General features: G+C 35.6%; 1 protein-coding gene across 6 annotated transcripts in view; it reads left to right on the top strand.

Annotated features, from left to right (window-relative positions):
- Positions 1 to 19554, top strand: part of ASPH (aspartate beta-hydroxylase) — a 121626-nt gene that overhangs the window by 41597 nt on the left and 60475 nt on the right. For all 6 annotated transcript variants that reach the window (XM_075494718.1, XM_075494716.1, XM_075494717.1 and 3 more), the window contains 11 exons: positions 618 to 707; positions 2265 to 2339; positions 2851 to 3012; positions 4234 to 4293; positions 5902 to 5958; positions 6484 to 6528; positions 7278 to 7313; positions 11031 to 11069; positions 13239 to 13280; positions 14770 to 14820; positions 15795 to 15839. In XM_075494718.1, the coding sequence (XP_075350833.1) occupies positions 618 to 707; positions 2265 to 2339; positions 2851 to 3012; positions 4234 to 4293; positions 5902 to 5958; positions 6484 to 6528; positions 7278 to 7313; positions 11031 to 11069; positions 13239 to 13280; positions 14770 to 14820; positions 15795 to 15839 (702 nt within the window). The remainder of the gene's footprint in view (positions 1 to 617; positions 708 to 2264; positions 2340 to 2850; positions 3013 to 4233; positions 4294 to 5901; positions 5959 to 6483; positions 6529 to 7277; positions 7314 to 11030; positions 11070 to 13238; positions 13281 to 14769; positions 14821 to 15794; positions 15840 to 19554) is intronic.

Here is a 19554-nt window from a genome sequence, read left to right as displayed (position 1 = left end):
CTAGAAAGACTCTGTGGTATAGATAGTAAGCATCTTAGTGGTGACGTTCCTTCAGTCATACTTTTTCTGTAGTAATTTAGTTGTCAAAAGAAATTGGAGATTGAGATTACTGTATTTTGAAGAAACTACAGGTCTCTTCATCAGATCTTCTAAGATTTAACATATGAATTTAAAATACCTCTTCTCATTCTGAGCAGCATGTTATAAAGTTCAAATTAGTTCTTCATAAAACCTATAAAATTGATTGTATGAAGCACTTTTTGCCCAAAGAGAAAAACAGTGAGAAAACCCTGCTGCCTATTTTTCTTCTGGGTACTGAATAGATGTTGAGAATAGCATAGTCATTTGTTCACTTACTTCAAAATAAAGGCAAGTGCTTAAATTTCTGTCCCTTTTCTTCCCCCTCATTGTATGTTTGTCTTCAAAACACATATGTTTACCATCTGAATACACTTTAGTCTTCATATATATCACTGTATATCAGGACAGCCCTGTAATTGTGATTAATTATTTGAATATGTTTTGGAGAGTTTAACTTAATTGAAAGAACTTTCTTAGTTTATAATTGAATCAGATCAAAAAGAGCATGAAGTTAACTTTGTAACTGAAAAATGCAGGCCTTAAAGAAAGATCTGTCCCAGCACAGCCAACATCACCAGAATCTGAGGAGACCATCGAGCCTGCTGAGAAGTCATATGTCGAATCAGGTAAGGTCTTTTGTAAACTATAGGTGAAAAAAAAGACATGATGCTTCATTTGAATTATAACTCTGTTTCCTCAGCATGCAAACTCATTGTGTTATTTCTTTGGGTAGAAAAATAAATCTTTCATCAATTTTTATGTGTTGCTTATCCACTACAACTTATTTAAAGGGAATCACTGTTGATAACTTTATATAAATCACTGACCATGAAAAGTTTATAATTTAAATGTATAGAAGGCACTCTTGTCAGCTCTCATGGTTACCACTGGGACCATATCACATCAGAATAACTTTCTGCTGATGTACAGTTGTGGTTTTGATATGTATGCAACAGTATATCCAGTCAGAATAACAGCACCTTAAAAACAAAAAAAAAAACCCAAAAAACCCCAAACAAACCAACAAACAAAAAAAACCAACAACAACCAACTTCACAAGATTAATCAAATATTCACTTTTCCACTAAAACCTATAGTATATCATAAATACAATAAATACAGCTTATAGTGTTGAAAATAATAATTTAAACATTTTAAAAGCCCTATAAGTATTAGTAAAATTTATTAGGTTCAATAGGAATTCAAGAAAAAATATTTTTACACATCAGGTTTCAGATATATGATTTGCATTTTAGTGTTATTCAGAGAGTACATATTTTTTCCTGTTCCTTGAAGAGGCTTCTCTTACTTCATGTTTATGTCAACCTAACACAATAACCCACAAATATGGAGCATATGGTCAATAAAATGGAATATAGAATTGGTTTTAAAAGACTTGCATTACTTTTCTTAAGTAATCATTTATAAAATGTATCAAGTTAAGACGTCGTTCCCTCTCTCCCCCCCCCCCCCCCCCAACTGGTACCATTTTGGATCTTTATTTGAAAAATGCAGCTGTTATTTGGTTTTGTGCTGTTGAGTTTCTTAATGTTAATTTCAGGACATTTATGTGAAGGCAACACTTCATACAAATTCCTGTTATATCCTGGGCTGGTGTGTTAGATGACAGTCACTCATCCTTGAAATCAGTTTGTGATTTATTCTGCTATGAATTTCCAGGAGAAGACCTTGATATTGTAATATTAGCATCTATTTTCCCTGTTTATAAAGCCAACAAAACCCCACTTCTGCAAGTGACATTTTGTTGTCATATATGACATGCTAATACTGCTGCATAAATTGTAGGAAAGTAGTGGATGAAAGTGTTAGTAAAATAATTACTTAGAAGAGAATTCTTGGTTTGACTAGTTATCTGAAGTTATTAATGTTACTGCCACTGAGAAAAAGATATGTGCAGAAAATGCAGTGTAGATAAATTCTTCCAAATCATCTTCGCAATGAATCTGATGTGATCGATGCAATACTTTCCATACTGGAGAGTAAGCAAAACCAAATTGTTTTTGTAATTGCATGAGTTGCAGAGGTTCACCAAGTCAATCTCTACGGAACTTTATGGAATGGAATAGGAACTTTATGGAGGCTATTAAAAGCTGCAAGCCTTGAGCGAATGTTTAGACTTTGCCTTTTGCACTTACCTTCACTGCAATTTATAATCCTTTTAGAGCACAAGAATGCTGACACAGAATTGGAAGAGGAAATTGAGTCTGTTCTTCATGAAGCTCTCCATTCCCAGCCTGGTAATGCATTAACACTTAAAAATCACTGAAGAATTTATAAATACTGCCATAGGCTAGATGAACCTCAGAAACTGGTTTTGTTATGCGCTTAAAGTACTTTAGCCTGCACAAAACATTCTAATCAGCTAATTTGTCATTTTCAAGAAAATTCATAAAGTTCAGTCACCAAATCCTAAAACTGTGGCCTCTTACGCAGAGGTGTTTGGCAGTAGTAGCTCAAATCAGTCAGTGGACAAAAAACTTCCTCAAAATACTGTGTAGAGTGCAAGAATGGATAAACAGAGATGGCTTTTACTGTGGTGTTCTCCAGGAGCGAAAAAGGCACTGACAAGTCAGTGCAGATACTTTGGTTTTAGACTGCTGGAAGGTGCAGACAAGTCATCTGTCCTCCTCCCCCTTCCCTTTGGGGACTAGTTGAAAAACACAAAGGGTGTGCTGAAGACTGAATATGTGCTGGTAATAGAATTCACCAAAGAGTATCTATTCTCTAACAATCTGTATTATTGATTAGGAGAGAGGCACGAAGATGTAGATGAAAGTATAAATGACCAGTGGCAAGTGAAGGAAGAAATACATGGAGAAACTTTTGAAGCTCCTACAACAGATGACTTGCTCAGAGAATTAGAGAATGAAATGCCAGAAGCATATGAGACACCAGACTCAGTTCAGAAAGGTATCTGAATGACTAAATATATTTAAAATTAAATTTTTGCCAACAGTAAGAACAGAGAAATTGAAATATGTCTCATTAAAAACTTGTAATTTTTACTTGCAATAGAGACCTAGCAGATGTCAACCACAGCAAATATTATTTAGCAAATACATATTTTTTTAAATCAAAATGAGGTATTTTAATGCAATGTGTTTTGGAATCCAGGTAACTATATATTATTGTTTACTTACTGCTATACTGACTTTCAACTAAACAAATTAATCTGTGCTCCAAGTATGCATATTTCCTCCCAATAGAGGGACTTCTGTAGTATCTATACGGAGTCTGCTTCTGGACTTTCTAGTTTATTAAACTAAATTTTAAGAGTTTATTAGCACAGCCTTTTGTAGACAGACTTATTCCCGCTCTACTTTCCTTTGAATGTGTGTCTCTAAGAGAATGTTACACATGAACTATATTGCAAGTCCTGCTGAGAACATAACATCATATAAGGAAGATGCTCATATCCTGCTGCCTTAGGCCATTGACAGGATGATAAAAATTCTTTGTAATCAAAATATTAAAACAGAATCATATGATCTGAATCCAACTTAGGGAAAAATATTTCTGAATGCTTTTTATCTGCAGTGCTGAAAATTTTACATATATCTTAATACCTTTTTTTGAAAAACTCATGTAATGGATGTCATTGTACAAGTTTTTGTACAATGTACACTTGTCATTGTACAAGTTTTGATTGCTGGAAGTACACTGAGATTCTTTCTTCACAGCTGAAGTAATTCTTTTCAGTCCAGGTCTATTATACCTCCTTATCTCTGTATCTCTTCTGTTCATCCACAGTGCAAGTTAAAGTAAGGGAATAGAGGAGAAATTAAAATTCCAGTTACTTTAAATCTTTAGAATTACTGTTAAGAAGGCAAAGTGAATATGTTCTACTTTCTTTACATTTACACAGAAATTTCTGTGGAGTCATCTTTTTTTGAGCAAATGTGTATAGAGTTTATGTGTTCATACACATTCTCAGTATTATATATAAGAATAAAATTACAAATTGTATTCTTTCAATCTATATACATAACTTGCTGGCATTAGAAGAAATTTGCTTAGAATTTCTGCTTAGAAATTTGACTCTATTCTTACATAATATTCTGTTACAGGGTTTGTGGTATCATGTATTGATTTACAAATTTTAAAATTTGTAAATACATATTTGTTTCTCAGATGCCGATCTTTTGGCAGATGATCTTGGAGCAATGGAGCCTGAACCACGTGAAGCTCAAGGTATAATTTTGTTTTTCCAAACTCTGTGATATTGGTTTTCTGCTTAAATGTAGCAAATTATATGAGAAAGCAAAATAGAAAAGGTTAGACTGGTTTAATAATATATAATTTTGAAAAAACTTTTTTTCTCCAAAAAACTGTTCTTGATTGTCTTGGATATTTTTACTCTGAGATGACTCTATCATATTTGTTATTGCAAATGGTTCTTAAAAAGAACAGATGATAGGTATGGAAACTCTGCTTTCATTGGTGCAAAAAACTTCATTTTTGCTTTTTTGTGTTTCTTGTTGTTGTGTATGATTGGGATCTGGATAGGCAAGACATCTGTGGTTGTACAGTCTAAGAAAGTGAGAATGAGATTTATTGCTTATATTACTGTCTTACAGTCTATAATGCTAAGGTTCTTGCCTATTATTGTTGGCATTAGTCAGAAACTTGTGTTCTCACATGGAACCTGTCACCTTTCAGAAGCATCCAGTTTGTAACCTTTCCTTCAGGACTTGTTTGTTTCTTTATGGCTGATTATACTGTCAGAGTGAGTCAGCACTGAGGGCTTCATTCTGAACTATCCTTGCACTGTCTGCACACCCTGGTTCATCTTTAAAGCTTTTTGAAATTTTGCCTGGACTAATCCAGTTAGCTTATAGTCATCTTCATATTGTGCTTGTTATCACATACAGTGACATTAACTCATCTTTCCCATTATGAAGAAACATTAGGTGAATATTACAGTTTCCCTGCTATCTGATAAGTATTTTCTTCTGAATGCTAGTAATGCTTCTTCGTAGTACAGGCAGCCTCTTCCATTTACATTAGACATTGATTTCTGTTTGGACTAGGCTGCTTATTCTTTGGCTAAATGTTAGTTCTGGACTTTACAGTCTTGTTTGATGCCAAATATAACAGAAAAATAATTTTATTGGTTTGACACAGCTAAAACTGCTTATTCCTATCTTTGTGGGAGATCACTGCTTTCCAGTTTTACTGATTTAGAATCCAAGCTGTCATACTTCCAAAGTAAAAGGATAGTTACTTTACCTTCAGTACCATGTGTTGTCAGATGTATCATACTGAGCATATTAATAACATCACAAAGAATTGTAGTCACAGAGGAAAGTAATCCACATATTTAGCTATGCAATGAAAAAATATAAATTGCTCTAAATCTGTGATGCTAGAAGTGAATGTACATATTTCTCGAGGTCTAATTTGTGGCTCTTATCTTGTCTTCTGTAGATCATCACCAGTGGTCCTCCTGCAAATTAGTAAAGAAGCTACTTTAGAACTTTGAGGATAGGGGAAGATTACATTTTTTATTGATATTAGAAGAACTATTAAAAAATATTCATGGAGACTAATGGCTCTTGTGGATCTAGTTTTCATACAGAGTATAACAGGACTAGAAGAGAGGGTGGCCCAACACCTTCCATTAGAGTGCCATGTGTCAAGTTGCAACTGTCTGTAAGGTTTTAATTTGTCAGTTTTCAACTAAGGAGCTACATTTAGCTATTGACAGACACATTATGGATGCAAGTTAAAATAATAAAGAGTATTAAAAATATTTCATATTTTTAATTTAAAAAATCTTTTTTATTATTTAATTTACAGTTTTATATGAATATGATATGGGTGTGGAAAAGACAGTAAGTGATCCAGAAGCTCCAGGTTTGTAAAGTTTCATGACTTCAGATTATAATATAATCACTTATACTTTTTTAAACATGCTTCAAAGTAATGTGTCATATTGACTGTTTCATCACAGTTTTATTTTCAAACAGTTGTTTTCGGATAGTTTCAAATAAGCCTGATCTTTGCAGCTGTGTTACCATTACAGTTGTGAACGCAACACTCCACAAATCCAATCCACAAATACTTACATATAAATAACTTGTTCTGTCAGGATTCTTCCAGTCTAATCAATAGATTGTCTAAGACCTATTTGTATTCTTAATTTTAAGCCTAAATACAAATATGCGTGAACTTAATATAGTGTGTGACTTACAGTGTAGCTCCTAGATGTGTTTTACAATCCAGCTGTCACTTCCAAATAAAACGTTGTAGTATTAACTTAGTATGTTTAGTTCTGTTACTCTTGAGCTAAATATGTGACCTTTTTAACTTCTCTTGTGCTATTTAGATGTTGCATGAAAATTTGAACAGAATATAAAATATTAACTATTTATGTTTAAGGTGACTCTGAGCTAATGCTAGAAGATGCTATTGAACATTACACAGGTACCATCCAAAGTCTTATTTCTTTTTATTGAAGTTTTATTGAATTTTGTCCTCAAATCTGGCTAAAAACCCTCCAAAACATTGGAGCTTATAGGTAGCATCAGTTCCTTAGTAAGTTATTACATCTATATTTTTATTTACATTCTGAAAAAATATGAAGATCTACGTGAATACTACTTTTCTGTAATGTCAGCCAAATGGGCAGAATAATATTTTGAGTGTTAAATTTGCGGGAGAACGGGTGTTTGTATTTTAAATTGCATAGAAATGTTTCTGTGCATAAAAAGTAATTTGAATTTGCTAAAGATGTTGAAGTTAGTGTGATAAGTGTCAGGAAAAAAGTAATATCTTTAAAAAAATTTTTTAAAAAGCAAGCCAGCCACAACAAACGGGTTCCAAAATTCCACTGTAGAAGTTTTCTGTATATAGAAATTATTTATGAGTATTTCCATTCTGAATTGTAGGTAATTTGTAGATGATTTCATGAACTGTATAAGAAAAGCCTACTGATAGTGCTTTAGCTTTAAGTCTATCTTGTGATGCCAAAAAATGATTCAGTTCTTTTTGCAGGATCTTTTAGAAATCTTCATCTTTGTTGAACTGTTATTAACTTTAATACAGTATAAAATACTATAGCTTTGAATATCTTTTTTGTCCTGAATAAACTTGACACTGTATTATTTGTGTGTATTTATTGCCTTAAAATTCCATGGATCTTCATACTGATTTTTTTTTTTTTCTTTAAACAGAGGACAAAGTGCATGGGGATTATAATGAAGACCATGGTATGACAACTGCTATATTTAGTGAAATGACAGTAACAAAGTCTTTCATTAATACGAAAGTGAAATTACTTTGTCCTAAAATTTTCCATGCTGTCACATTACTTTGCAAGTTCTCATTTAAGGGCTGGGGTTTTTTTCATGTTCAAACCCCATGTGTACGTAAGCAATCAATTGGTCTTTAACACTGGAACAAGTCTAAAGTATGCATATAGGTTATATTCCCATATTTGTCCTCTTTGTCATACTTTGTGTTTATGTGGCATAAGAAAGTTGAAGACTTCGCATGCCCTTTTTCTTAGGAAACCCTAGCCAAGTCAGCTGTGATTCATTGCATCTGTATAGCTCAGTGTTACCTTTTCATCTTGTCTGTAACTACCAGTTCTTTGGAGATGACTGTTTTAGTTTGATTTGATTAATGATTTGCTAATGATTGCTGAGACCAAATCAAAAAGTAAACGAGGAGATGACTAGTGGTCACAGTCTTGAAACAAAGGTATGTGGTTGTGATTCCTTCTGTGAGATCCTTCTGGAGAACTACTGTACTTCAGAGAAGTTAAGCGTATCTTCAAAGCACTCTTGTTTATTTTCCATGTTTATGTAACCTGAGCAAAGGACAGCGATTCTTAACTTCATAATATTTGAGACGGAAAACCTTGCGGTTCATTCTTTGTTATCAGGAGGGAAGTTCTGACATCCACCTTTGGGATAGAAGTCAAAATCCCACTGAAGGACTTTCAGTGGCCCAAAGGTGTATTCAGCCCTTAGTCCATGTCTTTCTCAGTCTGCAGAAAAGAATTATTTGCCTCAGCTATGATGCCCTTGGCAAAATACGTCAGCATCAATAAGACAGAAAAGCAAGAGAGACCTAGCTTTTTTCCCTGGGCTTATTGTTTACTCTCCTTTCCAGGAGATACTTATTTTACAATCAATTCCTAATCAAGAATCACTTCTCTTGCTTCTCACACCTAGATATGAAGGAGAAGTGCAACTTTTAATCTTTACTTTTCATACTCCTTCATATGTAGTGGTGACATGAACAGAGGGAGGACCCTTCCACGGTCCCTGCCCTTGGGAAGATCATCTATACCTGCTTTTGGAGTAAGATGATCATGGAGGTTCCCAAAGTAATTTGCATCAGTTTTCCATAGAATCAGTTCCAAAACCATTTCATATTCTGCAATCTCTTCTGGCCCTGGCACAATAACAGTGAATCACTTTTTTGTGAGTAGTTCATGTGCTTTGGCAAGCAGTGGTTTCATGTGTGATTGCTACTATATGCTGCAATGAGAGTTTTAAATAGTATCAGATAAATCAGATTTAGGTTTTTGCTACTCTTTCTTTACTATTCCAAATCCTCTGATTAGGCTAATGAAGAGAATAGGAAGTTCCATTCTTTTTCTCAAAAGGAAATTCAAGGTAGGAGGTGATTGTCAAAAAATTATTATTATTGGCAACTAAATTTTCCGGCTTTTTTACGCAGCAATTTATGCCTGCAGTTCAACATAATCCATGACAAACTGCTTTTCTCTTGATAAAAGTTCACCTTTTCATGGCAGAATTTTGCCTTGCTTCCAAGTTCTGCTTGAAGACATTCTCGTTATGAGAGAAAGCACAATGCTTTCTTTGTACTTCTTAGAGGAATTTCATTTGAGAGCTCCAGCCTGGAGCAGTGTAGAAGAAAAAGACCTATCATGTGAGGCATTGAGTGTTGGCATTTGCAAGATTTGATTGAATTTTTTTTTTTTTAATCCCCTGTCTGCCCTATCTTGAAAGTTTCATGAAGTTGCAAAGTTATTTGGAATTTTGCTGTTTGTTCCAAGGGCAGACCTGTGTACAGGCACCCTTATTTCTAGGCACTCGTTGGTGTCTCAGATATAACCAGAGAAAATAATTGGAAATTGCTATCAGGATCCCTAGAAAAGATGAGAGACACCACTGGGGAAGACAGTCTAATCACACGCAGTCCTATAAGCTCATCTTTTGTTGTCAGTCCTTTAAGGTTTGAGATAACCAGCCAACCATGGATATCTCTGAAGATGTGCTGAAAGATGTGAGGCCATCTTTCTGTGACACACCATTTTTTCCTTCTGAGTTCAGTCTATAGTTTCAGGGCATAGGAGTTGCAATTGTTCAAGAATGTGTGCTAGACACCATTTTAGCAGTTGTAGTACCTAGTTTTCATTCCTGTTGTCTCCTGGCCCATCTTTCTTGTACCTTTTGACATGCTTTTGATTGGATCGAAAATGAAACAGATTTGCTCTTTTTCTGGAGAAGAGAGTTTTTAGCACCTGTTATCTAAAGTCAAAGAAGGGATGGAGGCCATCATGGAGATCTGAAATTCTTTCTCTCAAATGTAAAGCTTGTATTTTTGACAGTAGTTCCAAAACTGCAGTTCACATCCACCAGAAGATTACTTTAAAGCTTTAGATGCAAGTGTCTGAGAAGTCAGCAGAAGTATAAACTTCTCTATTCTAGAGTCAATGTATCTTCTTTATCTCTTTCAGATGTGTTTCCCCTGTTCTGGCAGATGCTCTGCTGTAATATTTTCTCCAATCCTGGTGCTTCCTAGGATTCTCAGAAAGCTGAGAGGGCAGGGCCAATATGATTGTTGGCCAGAGCAGTTCAGTTTCTTTTCTGACTCTTGCTTTGTATGACTTGGTTCTTAACTCAGATGAGCTACCAGCTCTACTAGGATTGCAGTTCCTGTAATCACTTCTACTTTGCATGGTGTTGGGAGAAACTGAAGGCCTGTGGTAGGCTGCACCCACTTTGTGTGTCTAGCATGTTGAAAGGAACAGTTTCTTCATGCCTTCTGCGCTTATTGCTAATGCTAAAAATTCTTTAGTTGAAATGAGTGTATGTGCCCACACTGAAGTGTGTAAATGGATTGATCATGTAACTTGAATACAGGAACTCAGTTATTGTACACAACTTCCAGTAGTTTTATGAAGTGTTTTATACAATTCGTAGCAGTGAAACTAGAGAAACAAGGCTAGTTTGAGATTTTAATTAGAAGTGAAGAGTTCTGGATGTTTTTTTAAGAACATACTGTAAGAACTTCTTTTTTTTTTTTTTTAAAGGGATGGAGGGGGAGCCAAGTGACTATTAGTGCCTTTTAAGATAAAACAGTAGTAGAAAGATTTTATTTTTTAAAAAATCTTATGTAAATAACCTTTTTCAGCTGAGGGTTAGTAGCTGTTAAGATAATGAAATTATCCAAACCACTGGATGAATATTGAACTTTAGTTCTAAAAATCACAATGAATGTATATTGAAAATTCAGGCAATTAATGGATAGCATTTTGTCTATTTTCAGACATTATCTAAAGTAAAGTAATGAATATTCTTAACCTATTTCTTATTCAGAGTTAGAAAAACTGGCTCTTTACTCAAAGATTAGGAGTGTAGGTGAATTACAAGAATTGTACAGAATGATAGCCTTATTGTTGTCATTGTTCTCAGTATTTCATCTGTGTGGATAGAAATGCTTGAAATTTCAGCATTATGTTCGCATTTGGTGTTTGTTTTATGTCTAGAGTTTCTACTATAAGCTCTAGTAAAGGTTCATATATCTGTTCAGGCCCCCAAACTGGAGAAAGTCTGTGAGAGCTTTGCATTTATCAGTGAAGACATGAACTGGATGCTTACCAACCAAATTTTTAGGATACTTCGTGCATATCAACCACCCAGGAACTTTTTTTTTTTCTTTCCTTTCAGAACCAAAACATGAAAAGCAGACTGAGACTCAAGATACAGGTATATACATGTATATGTATGTGTGTGTATATATATATATGTGTGTGTGTGTGTATGTGTGTGTGTGGGGGATGTGTGTACAATCCCACACACATCCCTCCATGTATATATATTTATAGATATATGGAGCATATTAGAAAAATCTTTGTTTCATATGTAATTACAGTAGAAATACCTCTAAAATAAATGTTATTTGGAATATATATGATTTTCAAAATCAGTGAAATATTTTAATAAAGTTAGCACAAAAATCGTTAACTTAATTTTGCTGTTTATATATATTGAAATATAAATTGTAATCTGTGTCATCTTCAGTCACGATATATTGCCAATTATGGCAAAGGTGCATTACAGTTTGTATAGGTTTAAAGTTAGGTTTTTGAGTATGAACTGAGAGAGGTTCTTTTAATATACCATCCTTGAGGATTCATCTTTAAGGTCTCAACTGACACAAAGTGGGGCACATGAGGCTTTTTGTGGACATTTGGAACACAGTAGTTCAGCATAGACAGTCAACCTGCTCCCTGCTGTGAGCGTTGCTCATAACCTTGTAACCAGTGCTTAAGATCATTCAAAATTTACAGGCTGTCAGTACTAGCTCTGCTTTGATGCATACTTTTTGCTAGTGCCTTTGTCTAACTAGCAGAAGCAATTAAAAAATTATTTGTCTGCAGTCCTCTCTCTGGATCCTATATACTTTGTTGTCTTGAAATACCAGCTCTTTTGAGAGTCATCTCAGACAGCTGATTCAAAAAGACACATTTGTTTAGAATGAAGTCAAGAAATTCTCTAGTGTAAATAAATTGCATCTGTTTTGTCACCTTTGTGATCATAAGCTTAAGAGGACAGTCAAATGAGTTAAAAGGTGCCATAATCAAAGAAAATAAAACTAAAAATAATTTATTTTTCCATGGAACCTATATGAAGAAATTGCTCATTGTCCTTCAGGAAGGAAAGTAGGACCCACCATGGAATTGCATGTTTATCCAAATAAAAAGACTTTTAAAGGGAAAGATTATAGGGGGTTTTTTGTTTGGTTTTTAATATGTCTAGCAGATTGAGTTGATGCTGCAAAAGATGAAAGTGGGAGTACTGATTATGCTTAGAAACATTAAGGATTGTTTTTAAAATTTCAGTTTTTAAAGTTACTGTTTCTTAATCCAAACAACTTTTTTTCAGAAGGTACAATTTTGAAATATTTACCTAATGAATACAGCAGTTCTTTAGTGAAACAGGGAAGAAAAGTTAAGAAGTAATTTCTTTTTTTCCTCAAATTCATCCAAGTTCCTGTTTGTTTATAGCAATTTACTGTTCACAGTTAAACGTGTCTATGTGCTAGCTGTGTTCTTTTGTCTTGTATGTAAGTTTCATCAGTTGAGGGCTTGACTTCGTTCTTGCTGTCGTGTTTTAACCCCAGCCAGCAACTAAGCACCACCCAGCTGCTTGCTCACTCCCCTGGGTGGGATGGGGGAGAGAATCAGAAGAGTAAAAGTAAGAAAACTCGTGGGTTCAGATAAAGACAATTTAATAGGTAAAGCAAAAGTTGGGCATGCAAGCAAAGCAGAACAAGGAATCCATTCACTGCTTCCCATGGGCAGGCAGGTGTTCAGCCATCTCCAGGAAAGCAGGGCTCCATCACACGTAACAGTTACTTGGGAAGACAAACACCGAGTGTCCCCCTCTTCCTCCTCCTTCCTCCAGCTTTATATACTAAGCATGATGGCATATGGTGTGGAATAGCCCTTTGGTCAGTTGGGGTCAGCTGTCCCAGCTGTGTCCCCCCTCCCAACTTCTTGTGCACCCCCAGCCTACTCGCTGGTGGGGTGGGGTGAGGAGCAGAAAAGGCCTTGACTCTGTGTGAGCACTGCTCAGCAATAACGAAAACACCCCTGTATTATCAACCCTGTTTCCAGCACAAATCCAAAACACAGCCCCATCCTAGCTACTATGAAGAAAATTAACTCTATCCCAGCCAAAACCAGCACAATTGCTCTGAATTGAATGTTTTCTTAGTTATTGAGGACCTTCCAGAGGAGGTGAATGAAGCCATCGAGCCAGGTATATATTTTGTAATTGTGATCTTAAAGTGTTTTGATTAAATACATGCATTTTGAAATCTGATGAAAAAAAAAAAGTTCATTATATACTTTTTTATACTTTCTCTTATAGATGAAATTATTGAAGATTTTGATATTGATAAAGAGCCATCAGGTATGAGTTTTTATAGTTTGTGAAAGAAAACATTTTTTCTTCCATTTTTATTTCTTAATATAATTAAAAAACTAACAAACAAAAAACAAAGCAGAGAAATGTGCTGTACAGAATCATAGAATGGGTTGGCTTGGAAGGGAACTTTAAAGATCATCTGTTCCAATTTCCCTGCCATGGGCAGGGACATCTTTCATTAGATCAGCTTGCTCAAAGCCCCATCCAACCTGACTTCGAACACTTCCAATGATGGGGCATCCACCACTGCTCTCTGGGCAACCTGTTCCAGTCTCGGCACCCTCATCGTAAAAAATTTCTTCCTTATGTCCAATCTAAATCTAACCTCTTTCGCTTTAAAACCATTGCCCCTTGTCCTGTCGCTACAGGCCTCGGTAAACAGTCTCTCTCCATCTTTCTTATAAGACCTCTTTATATATCAAAAGGCTGCAATAAGGTCTCCCTGGAGCCTTCTCTTCTCCAGGCTGAACCACCCCAACTGTCAGCCTTTCTTCATAGGAGAGATGTTCCATCTCTCTGATCATTTTTGTGGCCCTCCTCTGGACCCACTCCAACAGATCCATGTCTTTATACTGGGGACCCCAAAGCTGGACACAGTCCTCCAAGTTGGGGTCTCACCAGAGCAGAGTAGAGGGGCAGAATCACCTCCCTCAACCTGCTGGCCACGCTTCTTTTGATGCAGCCCAGAATACGGTTGGCTTTCTGGGCTGTGAGTACACGTTGTCGGCTCATGTCCAATTTGTCATCCACGAGTATCCCCAAGTCCCTTTCCACAGGTCTGCTCTCAATGCCTTCATCCCCCAGCCTGTATTGCTCTGATCCAGGTGCAGGACCTTGCACTTGGCCTCGTTGAACTTCATGATGTTCTTATGAAGTACTTAGAGCTTCAGTTTGAGGAATGGAGTATGTTAATTTCCCACGTTACTACTGAAAAAGATTAAGTTGTGATTATTTTTTTTTTTGTTGTTGTGCTGGTGTCAGGGAATTTTAAATGAGTACTGGGTCAAATGTAATTTGAAGATTTGCTCTAAGAAGTTAAAAATACCATTAAGCAAGACTTTTTTTCAAACATGACGTTAATTCAGTCGGCTAGAGCAAAGTGATCTAAGCAGTTTAGTCTGAGCACAGTGTGTAGGATTAGATGCTATATGTATTTAGGTTTTCCACTTGAAAAATGTGTTCTAATGTAATTAAATGGGGAAACAAACATTATTGTTTCACACAAACAACAATTGTAACCGAAATCACTTTTGAGGGGTGTACTAGGAATGGAAGTCAATAACAAAGCTAAACTTTTGGACATGACATGCATTCAGTACCTTTTTTCTACTGTTAAGTTAACTTAGTTGGTTGTTCTGAAGTTTAAGTCTTCCTTTTTGTTTGATACTAATTTGATTGGGTGGCCAGGAGGGAATAAAAGCAAAATTGTGAACATACTGTGTGTAACTTTCAACACTTATTTTCTTTGTAACAGTAGAAAGTAAGCATACAGAAGATGTTGTGGCCATTGAACCAGAGGAATCAGGTTTGTATATTATCTTTTGTATGAGTTTGCTACTTTGAGAATGATAAATATCATAGAATAGAATTCTATGCTGCAATAAAATACATTTGTAACTTTTTCTGCAGCTTTTTTCTTTTAAGGACAAACATAACTGTGTTGTTGGAATGTAGAATCTTGGGTTATTTAATGACAATATTTTAATGGCTTACAGAGCACTCTTCAGTTTTAGAAGCTGAGAGTGCTCCCAGTTCAGAAAAACTTACAGCCATAAAAATGGCCATATTAGGTCATGTGAAGCTGAAGATTTCTTTGCTATGCTCTGTTTTCCACCAGCCAGTAACATGTACTCAGGAAAGAGAATATGTGTAAGAATATGTGGAATGTCTCCCCAGCTTTGAGCACTTTATTTATGGGCTGCCTGAGTCAGAGAATGTATTTCCCTCTCTTCAATTCTTCTTACTGTCTACAGCCAGCATCCTGGCTATTATGTATTCTTTTCTGGTGAGCCTGACTCCCTCCATGCGTGAATAGGGAGCTATGTGCAACCGTCAGTCTATTAGCAGTAATAGCACTTGGTGACATGTGACACGTCTAATTTAAACATACATACGGAACTAAAAAGAACTAAATTTTTAAGTCAAATATTTCACAACTGCAGCTGGGAACATAATAAGTATATGAATGTTTTCTAAGCCCGTACTGTAACAGGATATGAAACTGGGAGATTTGTGCTTTGGATAGTATAGTTTCAGAATTTTGAAGTATCATTTTTGAAACTATGCAATCCTGCAATTTACTCATTGGCCTACTTAAGTATTAATCTTTCTCCTGGAAAAATCCAGCTGAGGAAAATTTGCATCCGACTTCTGCAAAAGTAGTATTACAGAGCAGTCTTGATAGGTCACTGTTTTGAGCATAAGGGGAAAAAATGCAGCTTTTAAGAAATATTTAGAGAACTGTCCTTTTTGAATTGTTCGTACACTTTTGTCTTACAGAAATGCCTGTTCAACCTGAGGATTATTCAAATGATGATCTAGTGGGTAAGTTAATCTTAAGTACTTGTTTTTTTCCCCAAAAAAATGAGGCTATAGCTACATAGAAAGTTTGTAAATTAATTAGTTTCTGGAGAGGAGTGAAGGGATATCATTATTGTCATTTAAAGTTGCTTCCTGTTTTTGAAGCAATAATTTTTATCTTGTACTGGATAAATGCTAGTAATAGTTACTGGGTTGTACGGAGGCATTCCAAATAAAACTGTGAGCAGTTTTAATTTACAACTTAATTTTTAATGATTTCAGACAGAGCTGGATACTTTTGTTGTAAAGGGAAATATAAAAATTTCAGGTCTCAAAATATGTGCGTACTTCCTTTCTAAAGTAACTGATATGGGTGGTGATACTGTCACTTCTCTGTGTATCAGTCAGATCTGTTGAGTTCGACTGCAGCACGTTCTTTGGCCACTGATCTGGCAACAGGACTGTTTTGTCATGCCATCACATTTTTCTTGACATAATTGATTTTAAGAACAACAGCAGTTCCAGGTCTTCCATCTGTTGTCTGACAGTAGTAAACATAGAGTTTACCCAAACCATTTTTAGAGTAGCTAAAAGGCTTCTGAATTTGAAGACTGCATATTGTTACATTTCACCTGCTTTTTGGAGTTAATTATTACAAGTTGCTAGTTTGTTCTTCGTAACAAAGTAGTTGTGTTGAGTGAAACACTGAGCTATATCTCTGGGCAGTAAATCACAGAAGCTGCAATCCAGGAGCCCCGAGAGCTATATTTCTGTTTTTTTCTGATTAGCCTGAGCACCTTTCTTGGTTAGTTCATCTTTGCAATATGCAGAAGCTCCTAAGTGGTGTGGTGCCCAGGTAGTTCTGTCAGGTTTTGTTTTTCCTTGCAGGAAAGGAAAGTTGTATTTGGTTCTTGGGCATGCCAAAAGTAGCCAGAGAAGTGAAAAAACGTAGGAGGCCTTTGTGGTTGCCCAGTACAGATTGGAGGCATGGTTTAGTTCATGTTTTAATTTACATGCTGAACCTTAATGGAGGTGCTTTGAAATGCTCATATCAATACGTAACTCTGTTGTCTGTGAGGTCTTTCTAACCTGTTTATCGTAACAGCCACATGGTGTGTTGAAATGTTTGAAGCCATAGGTGTTTATTAATAGATGCCTTATATAAAAATGTTTTGTTTCATAATGAATATGAAATATTTTTAACCACAGCTTATAATCAGTGTAGGAACAAGCAGTAGTGACCTTTGACAGCATAGGCAAGAAGTTTAGCAAAGGTAGCGTTCAGCTGGTTTGTTGTGCTTTAAGTTGGAACTGTAGAACAAGAAAAGATGTTTTCTCTCAGAAAATGTTGCTCCTTAAAGTTAAAATAATAAAAAGGCCCTTACGGGACTATCGCAAAATTTCAACAGTAGATAATTCCACTGCACAGTGTCAGTTGTATTGATACGAGGATATTGAGGTGATTTCTTGACTTACATATACTATTTTAAAACTAAATTCAGAATCCAAGTATCAACTTGAAATCTTTAATTTTTGTTTTCATGGACCATATTTCTATCACTTTTTGTGCTGTAATTTATGGCTCAGTCTTGCAGCCGTAAATGAATTTCCTACCTTCACCAAAAAAAAAAAAAAATCTTGGATGGTTTCCAAATATTCCATTTAGAATCATAGAATCATTTAAGTTGGCAAAGATCCTTAAGATCATCAAGTCCAACCATGAATGTAGCACTGCCAAGTCCACCACTAAACCATGTCCCTAAGCACCACATCTACACATCTTTTAAATACCTCCAGAGGTGGTGACTCAACCACTTCCCTGGGCAGCCTCTTCCAATGCTTGACAACACTTTCAGTGAAGAAATTTTCCTAATATCCAGTTTAAGCCCCCCCCTGCCCCGGCGCAACTTGAGGCCATTTCCTCTCGTCCTATTGCTTGTTATGTGGCAGAAGAGACTGATACCCACCTCGCTACAACCTCCTTTCAAGTAGCTGTAGAGAGCGATAAGGTCTCCCCTCAGCCTCCTTTTCTCCAGGCTAAACAACCCCAGCTCCCTCAGCCGCTCCTCATCAGACTTGTGCTCCAGACCCTTCACCAGCTTCGTTGCCCTTCTCTGCACACGCTCCAGCACCTCAATGTCTCTCTTGTAGTGAGGGGCCCAAAACTGAACACAGTATTCGAGGTGTGGCCTCACCACTGCTGAGTACAAAGGGACAATCACTCCTTTAATTGCAGGTGGACTTTCAAATAAGATGGTGGAATTGAACCTAGTTGTCCACTCTTCTTTTATTGTATTGTGATACAAAGAGAGTCCTTGCTGTTTTCAAACACTGTTAGAATCAAAAATAACCTGTTTTACTCTGGAATATGATGTCTTTCTGATCCTTTTGAAAGGTTTTTTTAGATTTATTTTTTTTTACCTTCAGTTGTTTTCAAAACTAGTGCAACACACTTTTTAAACTACGAGATTAGCCTTCAAGGGTATGGTAGCTCTATCCTGGTATATCTTGTGGAAATAGATGATAATAGTAGCACTGGAAGGAGTGAATATTTTCTGATTCCCCTCACAGGAAAAAAGTGAGCAAATCAATCAAAACCTATTTATTCAGTTACTAAACACACAAGTAAACTATTAGATGTAGTATTATATATGTGATTCTTCTTTTGGGAAGTAGAAAATGAAAAGTTTGATCAGCACAAAATCTGCAACAGTGTACCAACATAGTCAAGAATTACACATAATTTGTGTAATTATGTGGGAACTACTTTGAAGGCAGAAGAGTTATTGTTTATTAGGTTTTTGTGAAAAGCTTATTGTGTCAGCACATAAAGTAGAATTCAAACAGCATCTCTGAAAATTGAGAAAAGAAACAGGGGACATAAGTAAACTACTGACAAGAAATAAAAATTTTATTACTATTAAATTATTATTTTTTCCTACTATTAAGTATGCTTACCTGCCTTTTTTGGATGTGAAAATTTCAGTTTGAAGGCAACATTATTCTCACATTTTACTCTTAGAGTATGAAATTCATATTTACCAGGGATTTTTTTTTTTTAATTTGTGATGGAGGATTCAGTATGGGGTTTTTTTGTTGTCAGAAGTCTTTTCTTCTTTGTTCATGTGATTTCATTTTATCAGGTATTCGAACCTAGTATTTCCTGTTATTTCAGCAATATTAATATTAAAGTTCATTGTACTAGGGACAGTCAAGAACTCTATTCTGATTGAAGAACACATATATACACATATGCACTCTTTACCTATATGAAGGATGTATCTATTTATGTAACCAACGTAACTTCGGGTAGTGTAAAAGATATTCAGAAATGTTACTATAGAGTCCTTATTCTTAGGTACTACAAATTCAGGCAACTTCATTTGAAGCATGGTGGCACCAGTTTGTATCAGGTTAGGAGCAGTTTGATTTTTTTTTAATTTTTTTATTTTTTTTAATCTGAAACATAAGAACTTAATTCTTTTGGAAAGAAGACAGGAGACAGTTCAGAGGATGAATTTAGCTGTGAGGAACATTCTCACATCGCCAGTGAAAGTATTGGGTGTGGGATTTGCATATGCTGGAGTGCAAGTCAAAAGTTTTTTGCTGACCTCAGGGCATATCACAAAATAATAATAGGCAACTGCATCTTTAGGTATCTGTATGTACTGTTTTCCCATTCTCTAAGTTTACTTCTAAAATTATTACCAATATTACTTGCCAGCAGTAGGCTATATTA

The sequence above is a fragment of the Mycteria americana genome, chromosome 2 (assembly GCF_035582795.1).
Source record: "Mycteria americana isolate JAX WOST 10 ecotype Jacksonville Zoo and Gardens chromosome 2, USCA_MyAme_1.0, whole genome shotgun sequence".
NCBI lineage: Eukaryota > Metazoa > Chordata > Aves > Ciconiiformes > Ciconiidae > Mycteria > Mycteria americana.
This window is presented reverse-complemented; position numbering and strand designations above follow the sequence as displayed.